General features: G+C 45.9%; 1 protein-coding gene across 1 annotated transcript in view; it reads left to right on the forward strand.

Annotated features, from left to right (window-relative positions):
• Nucleotides 1-20273, forward strand: part of ITPRID2 (ITPR interacting domain containing 2) — a 207673-nt gene that overhangs the window by 114825 nt on the left and 72575 nt on the right. The window contains exon 11 of the mRNA XM_078681472.1: nt 12435-13643. Within this exon, the coding sequence (XP_078537598.1) occupies nt 12435-13643 (1209 nt within the window). The remainder of the gene's footprint in view (nt 1-12434; nt 13644-20273) is intronic.

A 20273-nucleotide genomic window follows, 5' to 3' on the forward strand; every position in this document is an offset into this window, starting at 1 on the left:
GATATATACTAGCAGCCCGTCCCGATGTTGTCCGGGTTCGAAAAGTAAATTGTGTAATCTTGTTATAGAAAGTTTCCTCTAGTTAATGTTACTCATGTTTCCTTGTTTGTCCTTGCCCCCCCCCCGTGAGAATGTTGTTGCTTCTGCCAAGACGATATTTTATGTAGCACTTGGTGATGTTGGCGAGTGAAATATTTGTTGAAGCCCTGAAGTCATGTTTTCTTCTTAGCGCCGCAATAAGTGGGAGTGCTACAGTGGTAACACAGATAGCGGCGAGTGAATCTGTAGCTTTGTTCTTAGGTTTAGAACGCTAGTACTGTGGTGAACGCTGACTCGCTTAAGGGCCATGCGAAAGCCTGTTTTTTTTATGTATGATATCTCCGTGCGATAAATATTGCAGCTTCAGAACGGCAGAACGCTTACTTGCCTAAGCCGTGAAAAGCCGTGTAAGCCGCACCTCTTTTGCTTGAGGTCATCCCCCTGTGACAAACAGGAGCGTGAACAATGGTGAAATCGTTTATAAAATATTCCTCGCAAGGCTTGCATGTGTTATGCGAGTTATGTGGCGTGATTGGTCGGCTGTGAATGCAAGCCGCGCCCCGTCCCGGATGTCAGCGTACAATGGTAACGCCCAGGTCAATGAATCTGCCTACCCGAAGATGTGTGTGTGTGTGAGTGAATATTTTGTGTTTGCAATATGCTGCACTGTGATTATTGCGCGTTTGAAATACGCTGCATCGGGAGCACGAATGGTTGAAATACTCTGCACTGTGAGCGCGAATGGTGTTTTTAGTTTTGCACCGTGACATCTCCTCGCATCTCAATGTTCTCCTCACCATCTAACGCCCACAACTTTTTTTTTTTTTTTTTTTAAACCTTTTTATTGGAAGACAAGCAAAAGACAGTAGTGCAGCATACACAAAGCATAATAAGAGTCAGAGAACAGTGCAATGCAGCAGCGTACATGGGAAGTCCAGGCACCAAGTCCAGATGGGGAACATGGCAGGCAGGAGCGGGAGCACGATATCAGCAATACACGAGGTGGAACATAGCAGTACAGAACATATAAGTGCACCAATAATGTGGGTATCAACCGTACATCTCTACAGGAAGAACAGCACCAGTAGAGTGGGTGCACATCCAGAGTTCATCAGTCCATGAGTCGAGGTATTACAAGCATCTCCAAAGAGGAGCAGGCAATGCGGCCCCTCCCCCCACACAATGATTATTCAGTGTAAGCCATACACGTAAAGAAGCAGTAGTATAGAGAGACCTTCCCGGACACTGTCATATGGAGCGATGTAAACAGAGGCGTGATCCTATCAAGCGAGACCCCGTCAACCCACCCCAACCCGATCCTCACTGTCCGAATCAGAATCTTGCACAGCCCTGGTAAGTAGGTACACCTGTAGTGGGCTCCAGAAGTCCCTGGGCCTACAGCGCACCGGCATCATTTCTGCGTATACATTAAATTGGTCTTGACAATAGATGATATCCTTCAACCAGTCCCCGAACCGCGGTATCCTGCCCCGCCCCCAACAACAGGCCACTCGCCGTTTCCCTAACAGTAAAGCCACATCCACAAACCTACGATAGGGTGCCGGCACCTCTTTGGTATAACCTAGCAATAGGACCATAGGGTCGAATAGCACCCCATCCTCAGTCATGACCCGAAGGGCGTCATGAACTTGCACCCAGTACTCTGAAATGGGCCCACACTCCCATGCCAAGTGCAGGAAGTCAGCACCCGCCGCATGACAACGAGCACATCTATCGTCTTCCGCTAGCCGGAACCTGAGTTTCCTAGCTGGAGTGTAATAGAATCGTTGTATGAATTTATAGTGTATGATTTTCAAACGGCAGCTAGAGGATATATTGGCAGTCACACCACAACAGTATGCCCATTGTTCATCAGAAATAGCAATTCCGAGCTCAACATTCCACTGCTCACGTACCAGACTAGGCGACGCAACCTTTTGTTTCCTGATGGCACCGTACAATTTAGCCACCAAATGACGCCCATCGGAGAGTAACATCACATGGAGTGGTAATGCCACGCCCTGCTCCCTGGGGAACTCAGGCAGCAGCGACCTCAGGCCTTGCCGTAGTCGGACATAATAGAACATTTCCAGCGGGGAGTATTCTCCACCCCCAAAAAATTGCTCAAGGGTACGGAAGGTGCCCCCACGAAAAAGGTCCCCCCAGGTAAGTATCGCAAGACGTTTGCATAGGCGTTGGAATCCCGTCTCCTGTAACAAGGACAAGGCAGGGTGATGCACCAGGGGCAGTACAGGTGAGTAGAGAAATGCAAGATCCAACGTCTTCGCAACTCGCTTCCAGGCATCAACCGTACACGTCACCGTCGTCTGGTGAGTGTCTATTTCCTTAACATGCCCCAGCACCATGCCCTCCAGTGGGAGAGGATGAGCAACCCACTGTTCAGCAGCTAGCTGAGGCATAAACGGCGTGGGGCGCATCCAGTGATACGCATAGTGCGCCTGGGCGCTAACATAATAAAGTTCAAATTCTGGGACGTCAAAGCCCCCATCGACATACGGAAGCGTCAATGTAGACCATGCCACTCGCGCCTGTTTGCCCCCCCAGAACAACCGAATCAGCTCCGAACGGAGACGCGTGAAAAAATACACCCCAGGGTGATATGGAATGTTTTGAAACAAGTAAAGGAAGCAGGGTAACACAACCATTTTTATCAGAGACGCTCTACCCGCCATGGAAAGAGGCAACGACATCCATCTAGTAATGTTATCTGCTAGTTTAGTTATAGCGACGCCATAATTCAGCCTGATCGTCTCTTCCTTGTGCAAAGCCACAACAATACCAAGATATCGTAGCTCCGAATCACACCATTCCAGGGGGTAGTCAAGTGGGAAGCGGTGAACCGCTGCAGTGAGCGGAAAGAATTGGGATTTCTGCCAGTTGATATGCACTCCAGAGATACCGCCAAAGGCGACAAACTCACGCAGTATCGCGTTAAGGTTCAACTGCGGATCTTTTACATAAAGGGTAACATCATCCGCATACAGAGATATCCCAATTTGCCGCTGGAAACAATTAAACGCACTCTGTTAGTGTAATTGGCGAACCCTACATGCAAGAGGCTCTATCGCGATGGCAAACAGGAGGGGAGAAAGGGGACCTCCCTGTTGGGTCCCCCTCGTGATAGGAAAAGGGGAGGACAGTACACCATTCACAACCACCCTTGCCACCGGATCGGTATACAGCAACTTGACCCAGGAGATAAAAATCCGAGGAAAGCCCATTCTGCACAGAACATCTACCAAGTAACCCCACTCAACTGAGTCAAACGCCTTCGTAGCATCCAAAAAGATAGCAGCTACTGGGAGCTCAGGCGCTATTGTCGGAATCAAGGAGAATAACGTACGAAGATTATGAGACGTTGCCCGGCCAGGCACAAAACCCGACTGGTCAGGTAAAACTATGACGGGCATAAGCTCAGAGAGCCGAGTCGCCAACACTTTGGCCAGTATTTTGACATCGCAGTTGAGCAATGAAAGAGGCCTATAGGATCCCACATCCAGGGGATCCTTCCCAGGTTTAAGCAACGAAATGATAGCAACTTCCCTCATAGACCCCGGCAGTCTCCCCATCTCAAGGGAGTCCTCGAACACCTCCCGAAGCACCGGAGCCATAATATCCACATAACATTTATAAAATTCGGCGGGTAGCCCATCCAGTCCTGTAGCCTTTCCATTATTAAGGGACATAATGGCACTTCTGATTTCATCCACCTCAAGGGGCCTACCCAGAAACGCCCTATAATCGTCGGATAGCCAACAGAGCGCCAAATCATCCAGAAACCCCCCATACCTCACATCTCCTGATTGCTGCGTGGTGTATAAGTGTGTGTAATGATGTATAAACGTGTCTTGAATGTCTTTCGTGTCTCTACAGCGGGTACCATCAGGTAAGACCAATTCCAACACATCTGAACTGTGCCTTTGATGCCTCGTAAGCGCGGCAAGCACCTTCCCTGGCCTCTCACCCTCACAGTACCTCCTCGCCGTCCAGTATTTCCCCCTATGTTTCGCCTCCCGTGCCGCCTCCTCCTCGTACTCTGAGAGTTTACCCCGAAACTGATGCATGAGGTCAGGATCAGGGCCATCCAGCATCCCACGCTCTAATTGTCGTAAATCAGCCTCTAAGCTCGCAAGCGTACGAACAATAGTCCTGAGTACCCCATAGCTCTTGGATATCGTGACCCCACGGATTGTAACTTTAAATGCCTCCCATATCACTTCCACACTGTCTACAGATCCCCTATTCCTCGGGAAAAAGGCTTCCACTTCCTCGCCGAGCTCCGCCTTAAAGACGGGATCCAACAGGGTAGATGGAAAGAGTCTCCAAGGTGGTCGCGGCCTGTGCAGTCCGGGCACCGATAACACAACCCTAACTGGACAGTGGTCCGAGTACGTCCTGGGGAGGTGCGCCGCACCCTGTAGTCCCGCCACAAGTCCCCTGGATAGGAAGATATAGTCCAATCTCGCCCAGGTACGGGCCTGCGCTGTGAAATGTGTGCCTTCCCTCCCCGTGGGGTGTATATACCGCCAACTATCAAGCAAGCCTGCCTCCTCAACAATGCCCCGCAAGACATCCCTGGCCTGGATATTGTACTGAGAGCTCCCCTCTGACCTGTCCTCGATAGCCCGCAGTGCTAAATTGAAATCCCCCCCCCACACAATATGCGAGGCATCTACCTCAAGAATATAGCCCCATAGTGTAAGAAAAAAAAGCAGGTGTATCAACATTCGGGGCATAACAATTCACAAAAAGCACAGTAATCTGCCCAATCCTCCCCCACAACAGTACACATCTCCCGTCTGCATCTATTCGTGATCCCAGCTCCTGGAATGTAAGTGATTTCCTGATCAGTATAACAACCCCACGTGCGTAAGAGGAGTACGATGAAAACTTCCGCACTGAGGCCCACCTCCCACCGAACGCATGTGCAGGTGCTTGGCGCAAATGCGTTTCCTGCAGCAATGCTACCTGTATGGCATGCCGATCAAGATATTGCAGTACATTACGACATTTCCTGGCATCATTAAGTCCCCGCACATTCCAGGACAAAATCGATATCTTATCTAACATCACGACTGGCATCACACCCAAGGAATGTACGACAGTAATCGCTGAAACACTGCACCAGGCACAGTCCCCAACTCCATGTGGCGATACTCCACTGCTGCATACATTGTACACCCCGTGCGCCGCATACCACATTCATCCATGCCGTCTTCCATCCTCAGCAACAAACCCCCCCCTCCCCAACACAGAGACGAACATCTGTGCAACAAGCACGCATCACATTCAAAGAACAACGTGCACCAAGTACGTCCGCCAAGTGAAAGAGAACCTACCAGGGCATTCCCCCCCCCACCCCCCCTCCACCCACCTGACCAACCCCAACCTGTCAGGACCCCCTGCCACCCCCCCTCCCCACATTCCATTCATTCACCCAACCATACAGAAAATCAGTAGCACAAGAAAACTTAACAATGGTGGGGTATTCCCGTTGGAGTGCCCACCAGAGGTGCACATTACCACTCTCTCACACTACGCCGATCCCTCAGCCGCAAGGCGAAGATACGACTCAGGCACAGTGTGGGAGAGGGTGCCCAGAGCAAAGTATCATCATCAACCATCACCTCAACAACAGTCTCAACAAGCGGAATCCCGGAGTAAACCGGCGATCCACACATCCGCTCCTAACAGTTATGCCTGAGAAGCCCCAGACTCCAAGGGCAGCCATAGAAGCGTCAGAGCAAAGTAAGTAGCTCAGCCTGTGTGCCGCTAGAAACCTGGTCAGGCGTCCTCCTCCTCTCCCGCCGAGCGGTGGCCATCCTGTCCCGCCTCGTCCTGCCGGCCAGCAGCAGCACGCTCCCTCTTGAGACGCTTTACAAAGTCTTCCGCCTGCTGCGGATTCGTGAAGAAGGTCTGCTTCGCTTGATGAGTCACCCTCCGCTTCGCAGGGTATAGCAAGGCGTAGTTTACCTGTAGGTCCCTAAGCTTTTTCTTGACCGCCAGGAATATGCGTCGCTGCTCCTGCACCATCGGGGTGAAGTCCGGATAGATGGTGAAGTCGACCCCCTCAAAGGAGAGTGAGCGGGTGGTGCGAGCCGCACGAAGAGCCGCATCACGGTCCCGATAGTTCAGGAGGCGCGCAATGATAGGGCGCGGTGCCGCGCCTGTGGCCGGACGTGGCCCAAGGGATCTGTGTGCCCGCTCCACAATAAACTGCGTGGAAAACTCCTCCGCTCCGACCGCACCAACCAATAGCCTTTCCACATACGTCTCCATTTTCCCCACGTTTGTCGTCTCCGGCACACCTACAACGCGTATGTTGTTACGCCGACTTCTCGCCTCCAACTCCTCATTCTTGGCGGCTATTACCCTCAGTATATTGTCCATCCTTGCCAATTGAGTGGTATGAGTGGCCGCAGTGTCGTCGTGATCCGAGATGCGCTGCTCCGCCGTGGTCAGGCGCTCCTCATGGACATCGAGTTTTTGCACCACTGCGTCCATGCGCGAGGATAGTTTGTCCACTTTGTCCACAATGGTAGCGAACCCTTGCCGCATCTCTTGCATCATCTGCTGGAAATCCGGGGCAGTGGACTGCGGACTGGCATCAGCGATAGGTGGGGGGGGGGAGCGGGAGCTCCCAGCCTCCTGCACCAAGCGGGCGCCTCTCCTAGAGGTCAAAGAGTCAAATGAGAGCTTAGGCTGCTTATTGTCCGGCTTCCCCATGGTCATGCACACAAAGCCTGTCGCAGTTCCACAGTAAGAGGAGGCGGGGGGGTCACCGGGTACAAGCCCTCGTACCCCAACCAATGTTGTAGAACAGGCAGCAGAGCAAAAACCAAGAGTGGGGCGCAGTAGTCGCGCAGCCACGCAGTATCGCCAGAATCTTCCAATAGTCACACCATGTTGCTGCCTCCAGGAGGGCAGGGGGCAGTTACAACGACAGCAAGCGAGGGGAGGCTGAAAGGAGACAGCAGCGGTCCACCACAGCACAACACAGACAAGTGAATGTAGCGCCGCTTACCGAGTGCGACAGGATCAATGCGCAGGCCCCAGCTCCTATGCCGGTCACCAAAGAGCAGAACAGTCCAATCCAAGACCGTATGGCCCAGAAAAGCACTGTAGGGGGCACCAGTAGATAGCGCAGGCAGATGGGACTGGCACCAGGGCAGCCAGCACAGCGCTCCGCCCCAAGGTCCAGCACGGCAGGCTCCGCCACACAGCAGCTGCTGCGCCGATAATGGCGCCAAAAGGAGGAAAAAGCGGGCCCCCAGTAACGCGACCAACAAATCCTTCTCTAGACTGTATCACCAGCCACAGTCCGCCTCCGTTCGCACCTCGCAGAGCCCAAGCGTCCAGGAAATCACCACAGACGGGGGCACGAGCAGGCAGTCATGCCCCACCACTCCCTCCTGTGTATCGGCCGTATCTCAAATCCGGGGGTGAATCGGTGCCCCCACCGCAGCTTCGCCACCGCAGTACAGGGTGGCACCTGTGTCGACGCCGCACACCCTTCGCCACCGATCACGAGCCCCCTGCACAGCAGCCAGTCGCGTCCAGGCGAGCAATCTCGCAGAGTCCCTGAGGGGGGAGGGGATCAGGCCTCCACCCCACGTGTGAGGCAGCGGGCCACAGTGAGCCGAGTCTCCGGGCCGCGGAGCGCCTGACCTCCAGAGTGCCCGCCGGTGAATCCTCCGGACCTCCTAACTCCGGCCAGGAACCCCCGATCGGCTCGGGAGTTGGACCGAGTGCAGTTCACAGCCTACCAAGGGAAAGTCCAGGGTTAGATTAGGGGACGGTGATGGTCAAAAGGATAAATGACCGGATGAAAGCTCCGGGCTGCAGGAGCCTCACGGCAGTGCGGCCATGCTGCAGTGCGCCCTCTAGCGCCTCCCTAACGCCCACAACTTGCCTCTCTGAATGTTAACGCCCACATCTAACGCCCACATCTCACGGCCACATCTCCTCACTGTTTGGTTTTGCACCATGAACTACAATGTTAACGCCCACAACTTGCCTCTCTTCTGAATGTTAACGCCCACATCTAACTCCCAGAAGGGACTACTTTACCACTGATGGCGCCCCCCTTTTTAGTGTATATGGTGTCCATTTATATAGCCTATGTCCATCTCCTGGACCTCCCCGTTCCAACGCTGTATTGGGTGTTGTGATTGGTGGTGTACTTTTCGAGTTTACCTGGCTCAAAGGACACAGTTCTCTCTTTATAATAGTAGTATAGGTGTGTGTGTGTGTGTGTGTGTGTGTGTGTGTGTGTGTGTGTGTGTGTGTGTGTGTGTGTGTGTGTGTGTGTGTGTGTGTGTGTGTGTGTGTGTGTGTGTGTGTGTGTGTGTGTGTGTGTGTGTGTGTGTGTGTGTGTGTGTGTGTGTGTGTGTGTGTGTGTGTGTGTGTGTGTGTGTGTGTGTGTGTGTGTGTGTGTGTGTGTGTGTGTGTGTGTGTGTGTGTGTGTGTGTGTGTGTGTGTGTGTGTGTGTGTGTGTGTGTGTGTGTGTGTGTGTGTGTGTGTGTGTGTGTGTGTGTGTGTGTATATAATATATATATATATATATATTATATATATATATACCTATGCTTGGAGGTCCGTGCGCCTCTCATTGTGAAGGTCCAGCAGGAGCGTTGAGATGTATGTATATATATATGTGTGTGTATATATATATTCCACAAAGTTTCTCCCCCTCGAGGCAAAAAACATGGAGTCGCACTCAGAAAACCAATTCCAGCGCAGCGGTTATAATTCCTTCATGGTTTTATTCATCCATGGGGTCAGAAAAACAAAAACCAACGCGTTTCGACAGCGTCCGCTGTCTTGATCGACGCTGTCGAAACGCGTTGGTTTTTGGTTTTCTGACCCCATGGATGAATAAAACCATGAAGGAATTATAACCGCTGCGCTGTGCTGGAATTGGTTTTCTGAGTGCGACTCCATGTTTTTTGCCTCGAGGGGGAGAAACTTTGTGGAATAGAGAGCAGTTGGGCTCAACTGCAGGAGCGACGCGACCACACTTGTAGCGCCGATTTGGGAAAGGAGGGAGCCATGAGGATATATATATATATATATATATATATCAAGTACGAAGAATTTCCCAAATGTCAGAAAACAAACAACGCGTTTCACCAACAGGCTTGATCACGTGATCAAGCCTGTTGGTGAAACGCGTTGTTTGTTTTTGCTGCCTGAAATAAATCTTTGAAGCACAGCAACCTTTGTGTGTCGTCGTGCATTTCCTGACATTTGGGAAATTCTTCGTACTTGATATTTGGGCCGCCGGAGCCCCAACGACGACCCGCTCGTGAGCAGGTACTGGCTGGACACCGGGAGTGTGAATCTGCAATATATATATATATATATATATATATATATATATATATATATATATATATATATATATATATATATATATATATATATATATATATATATATATATATATATATATATATATATATATATATATATATATATATATATATATATATATATATATATATATATATATATATATATATATATATATATATATATATATATATATATATATATACTTGCTTTTTGTCTTTGTTGCACTGCTTTTTCCACGTAATTAAATACCCCACACAATTTTCTTGATACATAAAACTACTATTTACTAACAGCCATCCTATCCTAGGCAAATAGACACACACACACCATGCATTTGTCATCAACACTAACTTAGTCTTTGTTCTGGATTTGTTTTGGGGTTGAAATTTGTCATTAATATTGAGGTGGTGGAGCAGTAGAAATACCAGTGGAGTGGAAATCTGTCTGAGCTTCAACTGTTCAGCACAAACACATTTTGTTTCATTTGCTTAGTACTTGATTTCTTTCTGTGCATCTGGCATCAAGACTGTCTGCTTTTAAAATACAATGATCTGTCAGTTTTGCACATGATGTTCGATATCCAAATGATTTCATTGCAACATGGTGTAACAAAAACAGGGCTGCTGCAAATGAGTTTTTACAATCTTTTCTGGCATTTCTGAAGGAGAACACGAGTTTGTCCTTTTTCAAATGCTATCGCTCTGATATATACACTTTTAGTCAATGTAATGCTTTCAGTGCAAAGGCACCAAACTAAAAGGATTATTTGGAAGGTTGGGATGAACTTTAACCAGCTGTGAAGGCAAGAGCAACTGTGAATGCTTGGGTTATGGTTATTGGTCTGAGATCTGAAGTCTGAATTCCTTTAAGCATGTAAAGAACTGGCGATGAAGGAATGGGGTGAAAGCGGATGTGCACAAGATTTAAAGTTTGCCGACTTAGTGGTTTTGTCATTTCTGGTTTCTCTAAGGTGGAGGTGATGAATATGAAAGAAGAGCTTTTTCCACAAAGCCTTGTCTTTATAATGCAGTGCAAATCTGTTGGCTTTTTCAGTGCCGGTTTATAAAGTATTTCCTAAACAATCGTAAGGAATTAATCCAAATGCTGGAATAAAAGCAAACCTATTTTAAGTACCACAAAACTGTGCACTGAATTCAATATTTTCAATCTTTATTAACTGTTTTAAATACTTTTCACACAACAAACTGACCAGAATAACAAACAAAAAAAAACCAATAAGGCAGTGTCAGAATTTAAAGGTAATCGCGGGCCAATGCCAAATTTATCTTCAACTGGACTTCGACATTTAAAAATGCTTCAGCCTTTTGATGTCCTGCAGCAGGTCCAGGCAGTAAAGTTCTGGGCCTCCAATAGAAGAGACCTCTGCTTTCTTGTCATGCTAAGTATACCTTCAGTCTCAAATGCTAGCTGGGTGTGTGCAGTAGCCTATGTGAACCAAGGGCCTTATACAACATGTGGAATGCAGTAGATAAAATAAACCAACCCTATAAAGTCTGGTCTTTAGTCTAACCCCAGCAAAACTATACCTCTTGCTATGCTTTTACGGATGTCCTGGGACGGGTGGAGAGCAGCACTGAGATGAAGGTTGTGATATAAGTGGAAAGCAGCGCTTGGGGGAGAGATGGCAAGAAGAAACATGCACTCTTAATAGAGTACTCCAAAAAAGTAGTTCCCTGATGTTGGCTGTTGAAGGATAGCCATTAAATCAAAAGGATGGTAAAGAATCTGCACACCAAGGGAAGGCACACACAAGAGGCACGGAAGCCATTAAATAGGAAGAAAGCAAATGAGATTGACTTTGAAAGACCCATGATCAGCAATGGGTAACCCAAAGCCCGCACTTTATATTGGTATTGAATGCAATAAGTCTTCGACGTCAGACAGCTAGGAGCTCTTTGTAGGTAAGACCTAAAAATGGACTTGGGTTTCCCAGGCTATAGGTGAGAAAAATGCCTTGTTCTAGCACCACTAGGTTTTTAGATCTGCTCAGACTTGTGTTTTTAAGATGGTTTGTAAACTCCTTTTCAATATTAAAAGCCCATGCATTGTTTATTTTGAATGGCATGGGCAAATTTTCTAGGAAGATTTATTTTGCGCCGATTGACTAAACATAATTGGACAATCATTATTTGTCCACCAAATAAGCTGGGAATGTCTGGTTTCTATTTGTGACGTGAGTCAAGTTCTTAACGTAGGTGGGTAGATGAGTTAACATTTGGAATAGAGTGTTTGAAAATCGTCAATCGAGGGACATCTGAAAAGTTAAATTTTAAAGGGTACTGAGAAAATTCTGTTTTTGGTGAGGCCGGATGGAGGGAGCGTAATGTAGGCCCAAGTCTTCTCTTCCTTTGAGCCTGAATGTAAAATCTGTCATTCCCTCTAAAGAAGAGGGGTTGGGATTGTGAGTGAGCAATTTACCACATCAGTTTATATACTATTATTCTTAGGATACTTACAGGCTGTTTGGCTAATGTGTGTTGAGGATATGCTTGTGATGTTGGAAAAGTGTAAGGGAACAAAAGAGGATATAAACAAATGGAGAGGGAGTGGAAAAATACAGCAGCTGCTACTTCACCTTCATTATAGACAACTGCCCAGTTAATGTACGCCATTTTTAAAAAGGATAAATGTACATCACTTTAAGTAAAAAGATGTTAAGAAATCGCATGGTGGTGAATTCAAGGCTTACAAAGAGTTTGCATAAAGTGAAAACCTAAAAAATGATTTGCTGTTACTCTGAACTGGAAGTGAATGACATCTCTCTGTTCGGAGGATATATTAGATGCAGTGTTTGTCATAGAGGTTAGATTGATACCAGATGAGAGCCTGATTGGATTAGTTGAAGCATTTACATTTCCATTTCAAGTTCCCAAATGGGAGAAATAGTCCACCTTAATGCACTTTGTGCACACTAGCAGACCAGCTGGTAATTTCTATGCTGCTAGATTGACCATTTGTATTAACCAGGCATCCCACTTTCTGTTAATGTTTTTTAGGGTCATGATCTCATCAGGGATATGGGAAGCAGTGCAGATAGCTGCGACAGTGAAAACACAGTAACATCAATCGCAGAGGACCTCATGACGCCTGTAGCAAGAGAACAGCCAGACTTCCAGGGATATGAAGAAGAGGAGTTCTTAACGCCTTATGCCACATCAGTACAACATCCTACTTTTTTTCCAGGGTCTGAAGCTGAAGGTACAAATGAGGATCAAAGTAAACCACCCATGATATCGAAGGTTGCCGAGAAAAATGCTGAGGGTCCCAAAAGTGAAGGGGATTCTCTGGAGGGTGAAGGTTCTGACTTCCAGCAAGAATGTGCAGACAAGAACGATTTAGAGAATATCTTTAACTCTGAAGTTGCAGCATATGCAACACATCATATTTCTGAGAACACAGATTGCTTTTCTGATTTTATGAGCGACTGTGGGGCTGGATCCGCTTACACAGAATCTTCTCCTTTGGAGCGTGTGGCTAATGCTTTGCACAGAGCTCAGTTGAAGGTCAGCACTGCATCGGAAACATCCGGTTCTAGAGTTGGGCGCAGTATGATTAGTGCAAAAGACCTCCTGAGAAGGAGAACTCAGTATGCGGAGTCTGGGTATCCGCTAAGGAGGACTCAGTCTTTGCCGACTGCATTACTCAGTCCTGTTAGGGTTGTGTCTTCAGTCAGTGTTCGCTTATCTTCAGGGAAAGCTACTCTGTGCAGCCCCCCTTCTTTCACGTTTAAATATACCCCAGAAGAGGAGGAGGAGGAGGAGAATCCTGATGTAGGACTAATCCACGATAACCCACCTGAGTATAAATCTACAAAGGTGGCCTCTGCACCTATAAGAAAGCAGAGCTCTGTTAGCACTGATGAGATCAACCATCTGGCGGAGGACCAATCTCCTCAAAGATCGCAGCCATGCTCTCTTCATGCACCATCCCACAGATCACACTCATCATGCTCTCTCCATTCTGTACACTCTGACTGGCAAGACCGACCCCTCTGTGAACATGCAAGAACATGGAGCGCCCAAAGCATCCCGGGTGCTTCCTGCAATGCACTAGTCTCTCCTTACAGCTGTCCCTATTCACAAAGGTTAAGTGGACATCTGCGAACGTGTTCTGCCCATGGTTCTGTGAATCCACCCTCTGCGATTGAAATGCAGCTGCGAAGAGTACTCCATGATATCAGAAATTCTCTTCAGAACCTTAGTCAGGTAAGACCTCATTTTAATGTCCGAAAAGTAATTGTAACACAACTGTGATTGATTGGTGTAATGTCATAGGAGTCATGGATGTATCGTCCTACAACCAATATTTTTAGTGGCAGGGACACCGGATTGTCAGATGAATTTTGTTGGTTTTCAGACCTCTATTAAAACAAACAAAATATCTTCTCTGGGCTGTGAAAAGCAACAATGTTTGATATTCTTTTTTTTTTTTTTAATGTTAAATAAATTGACTTTAGAAATTGATTGGAAATGCTTGCCGTAGGAGACTATATCCACCACATAAAAAGAAGCCTGCTTTTCCTAGTAGCATTTAGAGTATACCGGGGCCCTAGTGTTACAACAACCTGGAGATTCACTTTCTTAGCTTTCTTTCCCCTTACACATTCCTTACACAACAGCGCTAGTCAGTCAAATGGTATGCATTCAGAAAAAATTAAACCACTATTAATACAATAGGTATCGCAGTTTCATTATCTTTGGACACATGTTACTGGTTGTTGGATTTCCGGATTCAGCTGCTACTAAATCTCGTCTAGTATCCCGGAACAGCGGTGATCCTGCATGGTATTGCCATTGATCGGCATCAGGAGCATTGCAGCTCAGACCTCCTCGAACTTCCATATTAACCCCACCTCTTTATATGGGACCAATAATTCTGTGATGCTTAATCTAGCAGCTGTCACTTGATTTTCCTTAAACCCTGATGACATATTTCTATCTGCCAGAGTCGGTAGGATGATCAAGTCTGCTGTACGCTGTAGTCTCCAATCATTCGGCATTCGAGTAAAGTGTAAAGTAATACATTTCCAATTCTCGAGACATTTGAAAAAGCTCTTAGGGGAAACCTGAAATTCCTGGAGACACCATGTAAAAATGTAACTAATGCATAAAAATCAAGTCTGGCCAAGATCAGTAGATCTGCATTATCCCAGTTTCAGAAGTTAACATTATGGAACCTACTATAAAAATTGGAGATTTGGCCGATGGGAGTATAATCGTGTAGTGAAGACATTATTCACTCTATCGGCATATTCCACCAATCCTGGCACCCATCCTGAATAACTTTTAAAAGTCACCTATGTGAAATAAATTGGTTTTCCAAATTTCTTTAGATATTGCCTCTAACCCATCAACCGTAAAATATCACAAATGGAAAATTACACACTTCTTCCTCCTGCGAGTTGAAGTATTCACCTCCTCATTGTGACCCATTAATAAAAATGTTACATTTGTTGAAAACCTGGCCATTAGTGACAAGTGGGAGGTTTCCAAATTTAAAAACGGGTCAAGTATTTTTGTTGTCCCGGCTAAAGAAGAAGATGCATGCGTAACTGCCTGAAATTGTAAATGAACCTAAATCGCCAGTGCCCTGTTTAGGTAGAGAAACTATGGGTGAAAGACCATCATGTCTTCGTTACAATGACCGATTAACAAGTGTGGGAGATTATTCCATTGCTTAATTACAGATGTACACTGACTGAGAAAGCATTCATAACTCGGTTGTTGAATATGGTTAATACAGCTGGTGATATAGAATTCATGTGTGCTTCCTCAGCTGCACCTTGTTAGGGCCACAAGATATACATGTGGAATATTATTATTTTGCCCAGATTTTTTCTTTTTCATTATTTTATTTTGAATCCAGTGCTTTTTCATGTGTGTGCAGGTTTATAGCAGCATGCATGTCATTGTATTAAAGCCCACTGGCAATATGGGGTTGGGTAGTATTAACATTTCGAGACTATCCCGGTCAACCTCCATCCAGACCACCCCCGCCCAACCCACCCCTCAACCACCAGAAATGTTGTTTTTCCTATGCAAATTGTAGGAGTATATAACCCTCTCGTAAAAACTCCTGCTGCGTCTGCGATATTCTTGTCCCACTTTTATCGGCAAGCCTGTAGCACAACATCCAGATGTTGCGGGGCTTGCATTATTCACAAAAGGGCCTACATGCATTTTTTGAGGAAATGAGTAAATGCAATAGCATTCAGTGTGAATGTCTTTCTCATGGTGGTATAGCCCAGTTCGAAAATGTTCTCGTCCAGAAATTCCCAGTTTCATATTCTTTAAATACTAGTTGGAAGTCTTATAGCTTACAAGGATGACATTGGCAAGATGTTTTTCTTTAAGCGTAGAAGCTCCTACTCCCATACTTTGCTGCATTTGACTCTAGTTGTGATAAGCTTCCTTATTGCTGTAGAGAGTTACTGGCTGGTTGGTTAGTGAGCCTGTATGTTTTCTGCAGCCTGGCTCTTTCATAGATTCAAATGCTTTGTATTGTTCTGCCACCTTGTGGATTGATCTAGAACGACTCTTGTCCAGTTGAGAACTGACCTTTTAGTTGTCATTACTTGTGTCCCTAATCCCGAATACCCAAAATCCTTTCGTCTTTGGTGTCACCTTTTTCCTTTACTTTTTTTAGTGTCTATTCTTAAGTAGTTTTTCTTGCGCTTCAACAGATGAGTGTTGAGTATCCCTAACCTTTTGATTTAATGCAGCAGGTGATATTTTAATATTTTTCAAATTACTGTGTATTGTAATTGGATGTATAGAGATGATTTATTGAGCACTTGATACTCCTGACGAGACGTTGAAGTACTTTATGGTGAGAAGAAAGCGACTCTGCAAACCAAAGGTATTTGTTACTTCCTGGTTATTGATTATTGTTGGTTATTGGTATTCAGTTTGTGCTCTCAAGTAAATTATTCCACTTATTTGTTCTTCCTTCTTTCCTGTAGATTGGATTAATAGGATTTGGGTGTTATCAGTTGAATCTAGCGTTTATTTTCTGCCAGTAGTTGATGATGAATAGATGAGCTAGATGAGATTAGGTGTTATGCTGAATGGATAGGGTTTCAAAGAGGGGGGGGGGGTTGTCAGTAATGAACTGAGGTGCAGATGATTTGCAGACATACAATGTAGCAGATTAAGGGAGACCGGCATGCAGCTTAGAGTAGGGGTATACTCCGAATGAAGATGCAAGCAGGGGATGGAGGTATGGATGGGGTCATTCGGAAGAAAGAACAATTGAAAGTTGTCATGGTCCGCTTTTCATGTAGGGTATCGGAATATAGCGTGAGGAGGCTTTCTGGGATCGCATGCAATCGGAGCATGTAATACTTAGCCCACTACAGCATGGGGTAGTGGGTCAGCCCACTTCAGCCATTGGCTGACGTGACTGTGAACAGTGCTCTGCCGTTTTACAAGGAAGCACATCCACACAGTTACGCTCTTCAGTGCAAGGGGCTGCTACAGCAATGGGCGCTTTTTTAAAACAAAAATATTTTTGCCTTTGCTAGGTGTTTATTTTTTTTCTTTTATATTCATGCTTCCCCAGCAATAAAGTAAAAAAAAAATATTGGCAAGCGTGTATTAACCATGTGAGACGTACTGGCTTTGACAGCGCTTGCTTACTGAATTTAATGCAGGTGGAGAGCCTGCCACTTAGTTCTCCCAATAAGGAAATGGAGTCATAAGAAAGTACAATGCATCAGCCCAGGACACCTCAATGCTCTATTGTGGGGAACCTGGTACTCCTGTCATTTACATCCACCTCAGGTACCATTTTCACCCCTACTCCTGATGCATTTCAAACAGACATGTCACATGGATGATTTCTAAAGCATACTCATTAGTTTGCTGGCTTACCTTGTCCCCAACTTGCCCATCTTGTTTTTGTGGATCCCCTTTAGCATAGGCTTTTTTACCATCTCTGATTGGCTGACTCCTATTCTTCCAATGCTTACTTTTAGGGTACTACTATTTTTTGCTCAGCACTGCATTAGAGTGCATGCTTTTTCCAGCTTCCTCCTTGTGCTTCTTCCTCCCTCCCCCAGCCCCCCCACCAAATATCTGGTCTGTCGTGCTGCGTCTTCCTTGTGTGCTCACAAACTCTGTCTTGTATGCTTCCCCTTGCTCTGTCCAGCTTTCACCCTTGTGTGCTTCTTCTGTACCTTCTGTGTTTCTTCTCTTTGGAGTGCTGTTTTTTTCCCTACCTCACCACTCCACATTGCTTCCCTCAACCACCCGCTCCCTGTTGTTCTCCTTGCGCCTTCACCCGCTTGGTCCCTTTTTGATTTATTTATGTATGTATTTATTTTTAGAGGGCCAGGCAGTAAATTGCTGCTGACCTTTCTGCCTAAAAAAGCACGTTCACACTACTTTGACTTATCTAATATGGATTGGTAAATTAAAAAAAATATTAAATCAATTAAAAATAACAAAATAACAGTGCCCACGTCATTTCATAGGCATGTACGAGAATGATGTGTGCACTCGCAGAAAATTAAGTGATCAGCAGCGTCATCGCCCCTTTATAAATGTATTTTTATTTAAAATGTTGGCCATGTAGAATCACCAACCGGCATAGGCAAAGTCAGTAGGTCTAACAGATGACCTATTGCCTTTGCCAGTGCTTGTTGGTTTTGTGTGTCTGCTAGTGTAATCCAGACAGTCAGCTAGGATTAATAATATTGATTTCCTCCTGTGAAAGGTTTTTCCTTGATCGGTCTGGTCTGGTTTATGATCACCGGTACCTTCTATCTCTTTAAATCCAGAAACTGATGGTAGCCCAGTACAATGCCAACAGAAATCTGTTGGACAATTTGGAAAAGGCATGGTGTCTGCTTCAAATTCCTGAAACACTAGAAACCTTGTAGAGCCCGCATCCTGTAAATAATTTCACAAACTCCTAAATAACCCCTCTTCCCCCCCATGACTTTGCTTAACTATTAAACACTATATGAATACCCTTCAAAATCTACATTGTCCTCATCAAAATGTCTGTCCCAGCTTTAATGCTGCAAAGTCCTTCTCAAACTAAGTGCAAACCATACATTGAACATCAGCTTGAGAAGTTGACTTAGTCTCTCTGGTTCACTAATGCTGCAATGTTTCTCTCCTCGATAAAATGTATTCTACGTGAACCTGTCTACTGCAGACATCTTAACAACATAGTCATGCTGCTCTTCTGTGAGTTCTCTGAAGGATTCAGAGTTCTAAATGCTTGTAAGCAATACAGATGCATTTTAGATTACCTAAACACTTTAAACTGATAATAGGTTTGTGTCTGTCTTCAATCACTTCCCAGACCTGCACTTTACACCCATTTACTTGACCAGTTCCCCTCACCTAGGAAACGTGATGGTATCTTTACAGAGAGCTGGATGTGAAAGTAATATGTCAATATAATGGCTAAAATGTAGACATGTAAACCTCATCTCCCTGAAAAACACCGATCATATTTTAAGCTACTTATCAACCTCATTTCACTCTATAAACATTAAACAGATGAACATAGAGTTTCAGGGAGGAACTGAATGCTGATAAAGTCAAAGACATCCCAATGTGTTGCCAAGTCTGTAATTGCAGCATTATTATTTAAATACTTTGCCTGTGAACATAGCTGGTGGCAGAAAACAATCATTGACAATCTAGGTAAATGAACGAGTGCCATCGCCTCTCTGTAGGCGAGCATCTGCGTGTAACAGCGAACTCCACATTCTAAACATGAACTCTGTTGCCCACACCTGAGCCCTTACTTCACAGTTCTACAGAGTCCTTCAGGGTCATGTCACTGCTATCTCAAGACACTGCCGCACTCAAGCTGGCATTTGTTTCTTTGTGCTGTTTGGAGGGCATGGTTGAAAGTCATTGATTGTAGCATGTATGGGCTCATGTTTGGTGGGGTCCGTATGATTTCAGCGCAATGATGACTCATGGCGCACTTATAGTCATTGCCCATAAACATGGTATGTGTCAGTGTGTGAGGCTAGAGCGTGTCTGCTGCACAGATGCTTACCAACTTTCTGGTGGCCTGTATTGAAATATAAACAGGATTTGTAGAGTGCAGCTTATGTCCCAAACATGGCCATTTGCTATGGAAACCCCTCACCTTTAATGTGCATCAGTTGAGCCCCCAACGGTGTCTCAAGTGTACTCTGTAACATCAACGGATTAATCTCATTGGAGACTGTTCAATCTCAAAGGGAGTATTGAGTAGAATCACCTAGACAAAATGGTGTCTGGCCATAGGGTCTTCATAACAGGTGAGTAGACCATGCAGGGATTCTGGCCATTTCCAAGTACAAAGGTCAAAGACTCTGTTAACGTCTTCAACCCTCGAATGGACATCGAATGGGTCCATCTTACCAAAATCGAAGAGCAGGTAGGAGAGCCTGGTCACTGGAGGCCTGGGATGCAGGTGGGGCCACAGTTTGAATGGAGAAGTGACAGAACTTGTGAAAGGAAATTGAGAGCAACACAAGCATGCACTCACAGTTCAAATGCCAATTCCAGGCCCTCCCACTGTTTTGCACTATAAGTGCAAGTGCCACTCAAAAGCATTCCTTTGCGTACCGTTTGAGACTCCGACAGCCTCCGTATTCTTATTTAAACAACTGTTGAAAGGTAGGGCCGATGTCGACCAAGAACCTTCAGTGTTTGCCCGGCGTTAGCCGCCTCTCATACCATTCAATATTACCAAACAAAGAGGCAGGCGCTGGAGACAGGAAGGCAGGAAACAGGAGTTTATTCCGACGGAGCAGAACACGTCAAATCAGACAACAGGGTATCTTCTCGAGGTGCTCTAACCGCATCTCTGAGGCCTGGCCT

Source organism: Lissotriton helveticus, chromosome 3_1 (genome assembly GCF_964261635.1).
Source record: "Lissotriton helveticus chromosome 3_1, aLisHel1.1, whole genome shotgun sequence".
In the NCBI taxonomy this organism is placed as follows: Eukaryota; Metazoa; Chordata; class Amphibia; order Caudata; family Salamandridae; genus Lissotriton; species Lissotriton helveticus.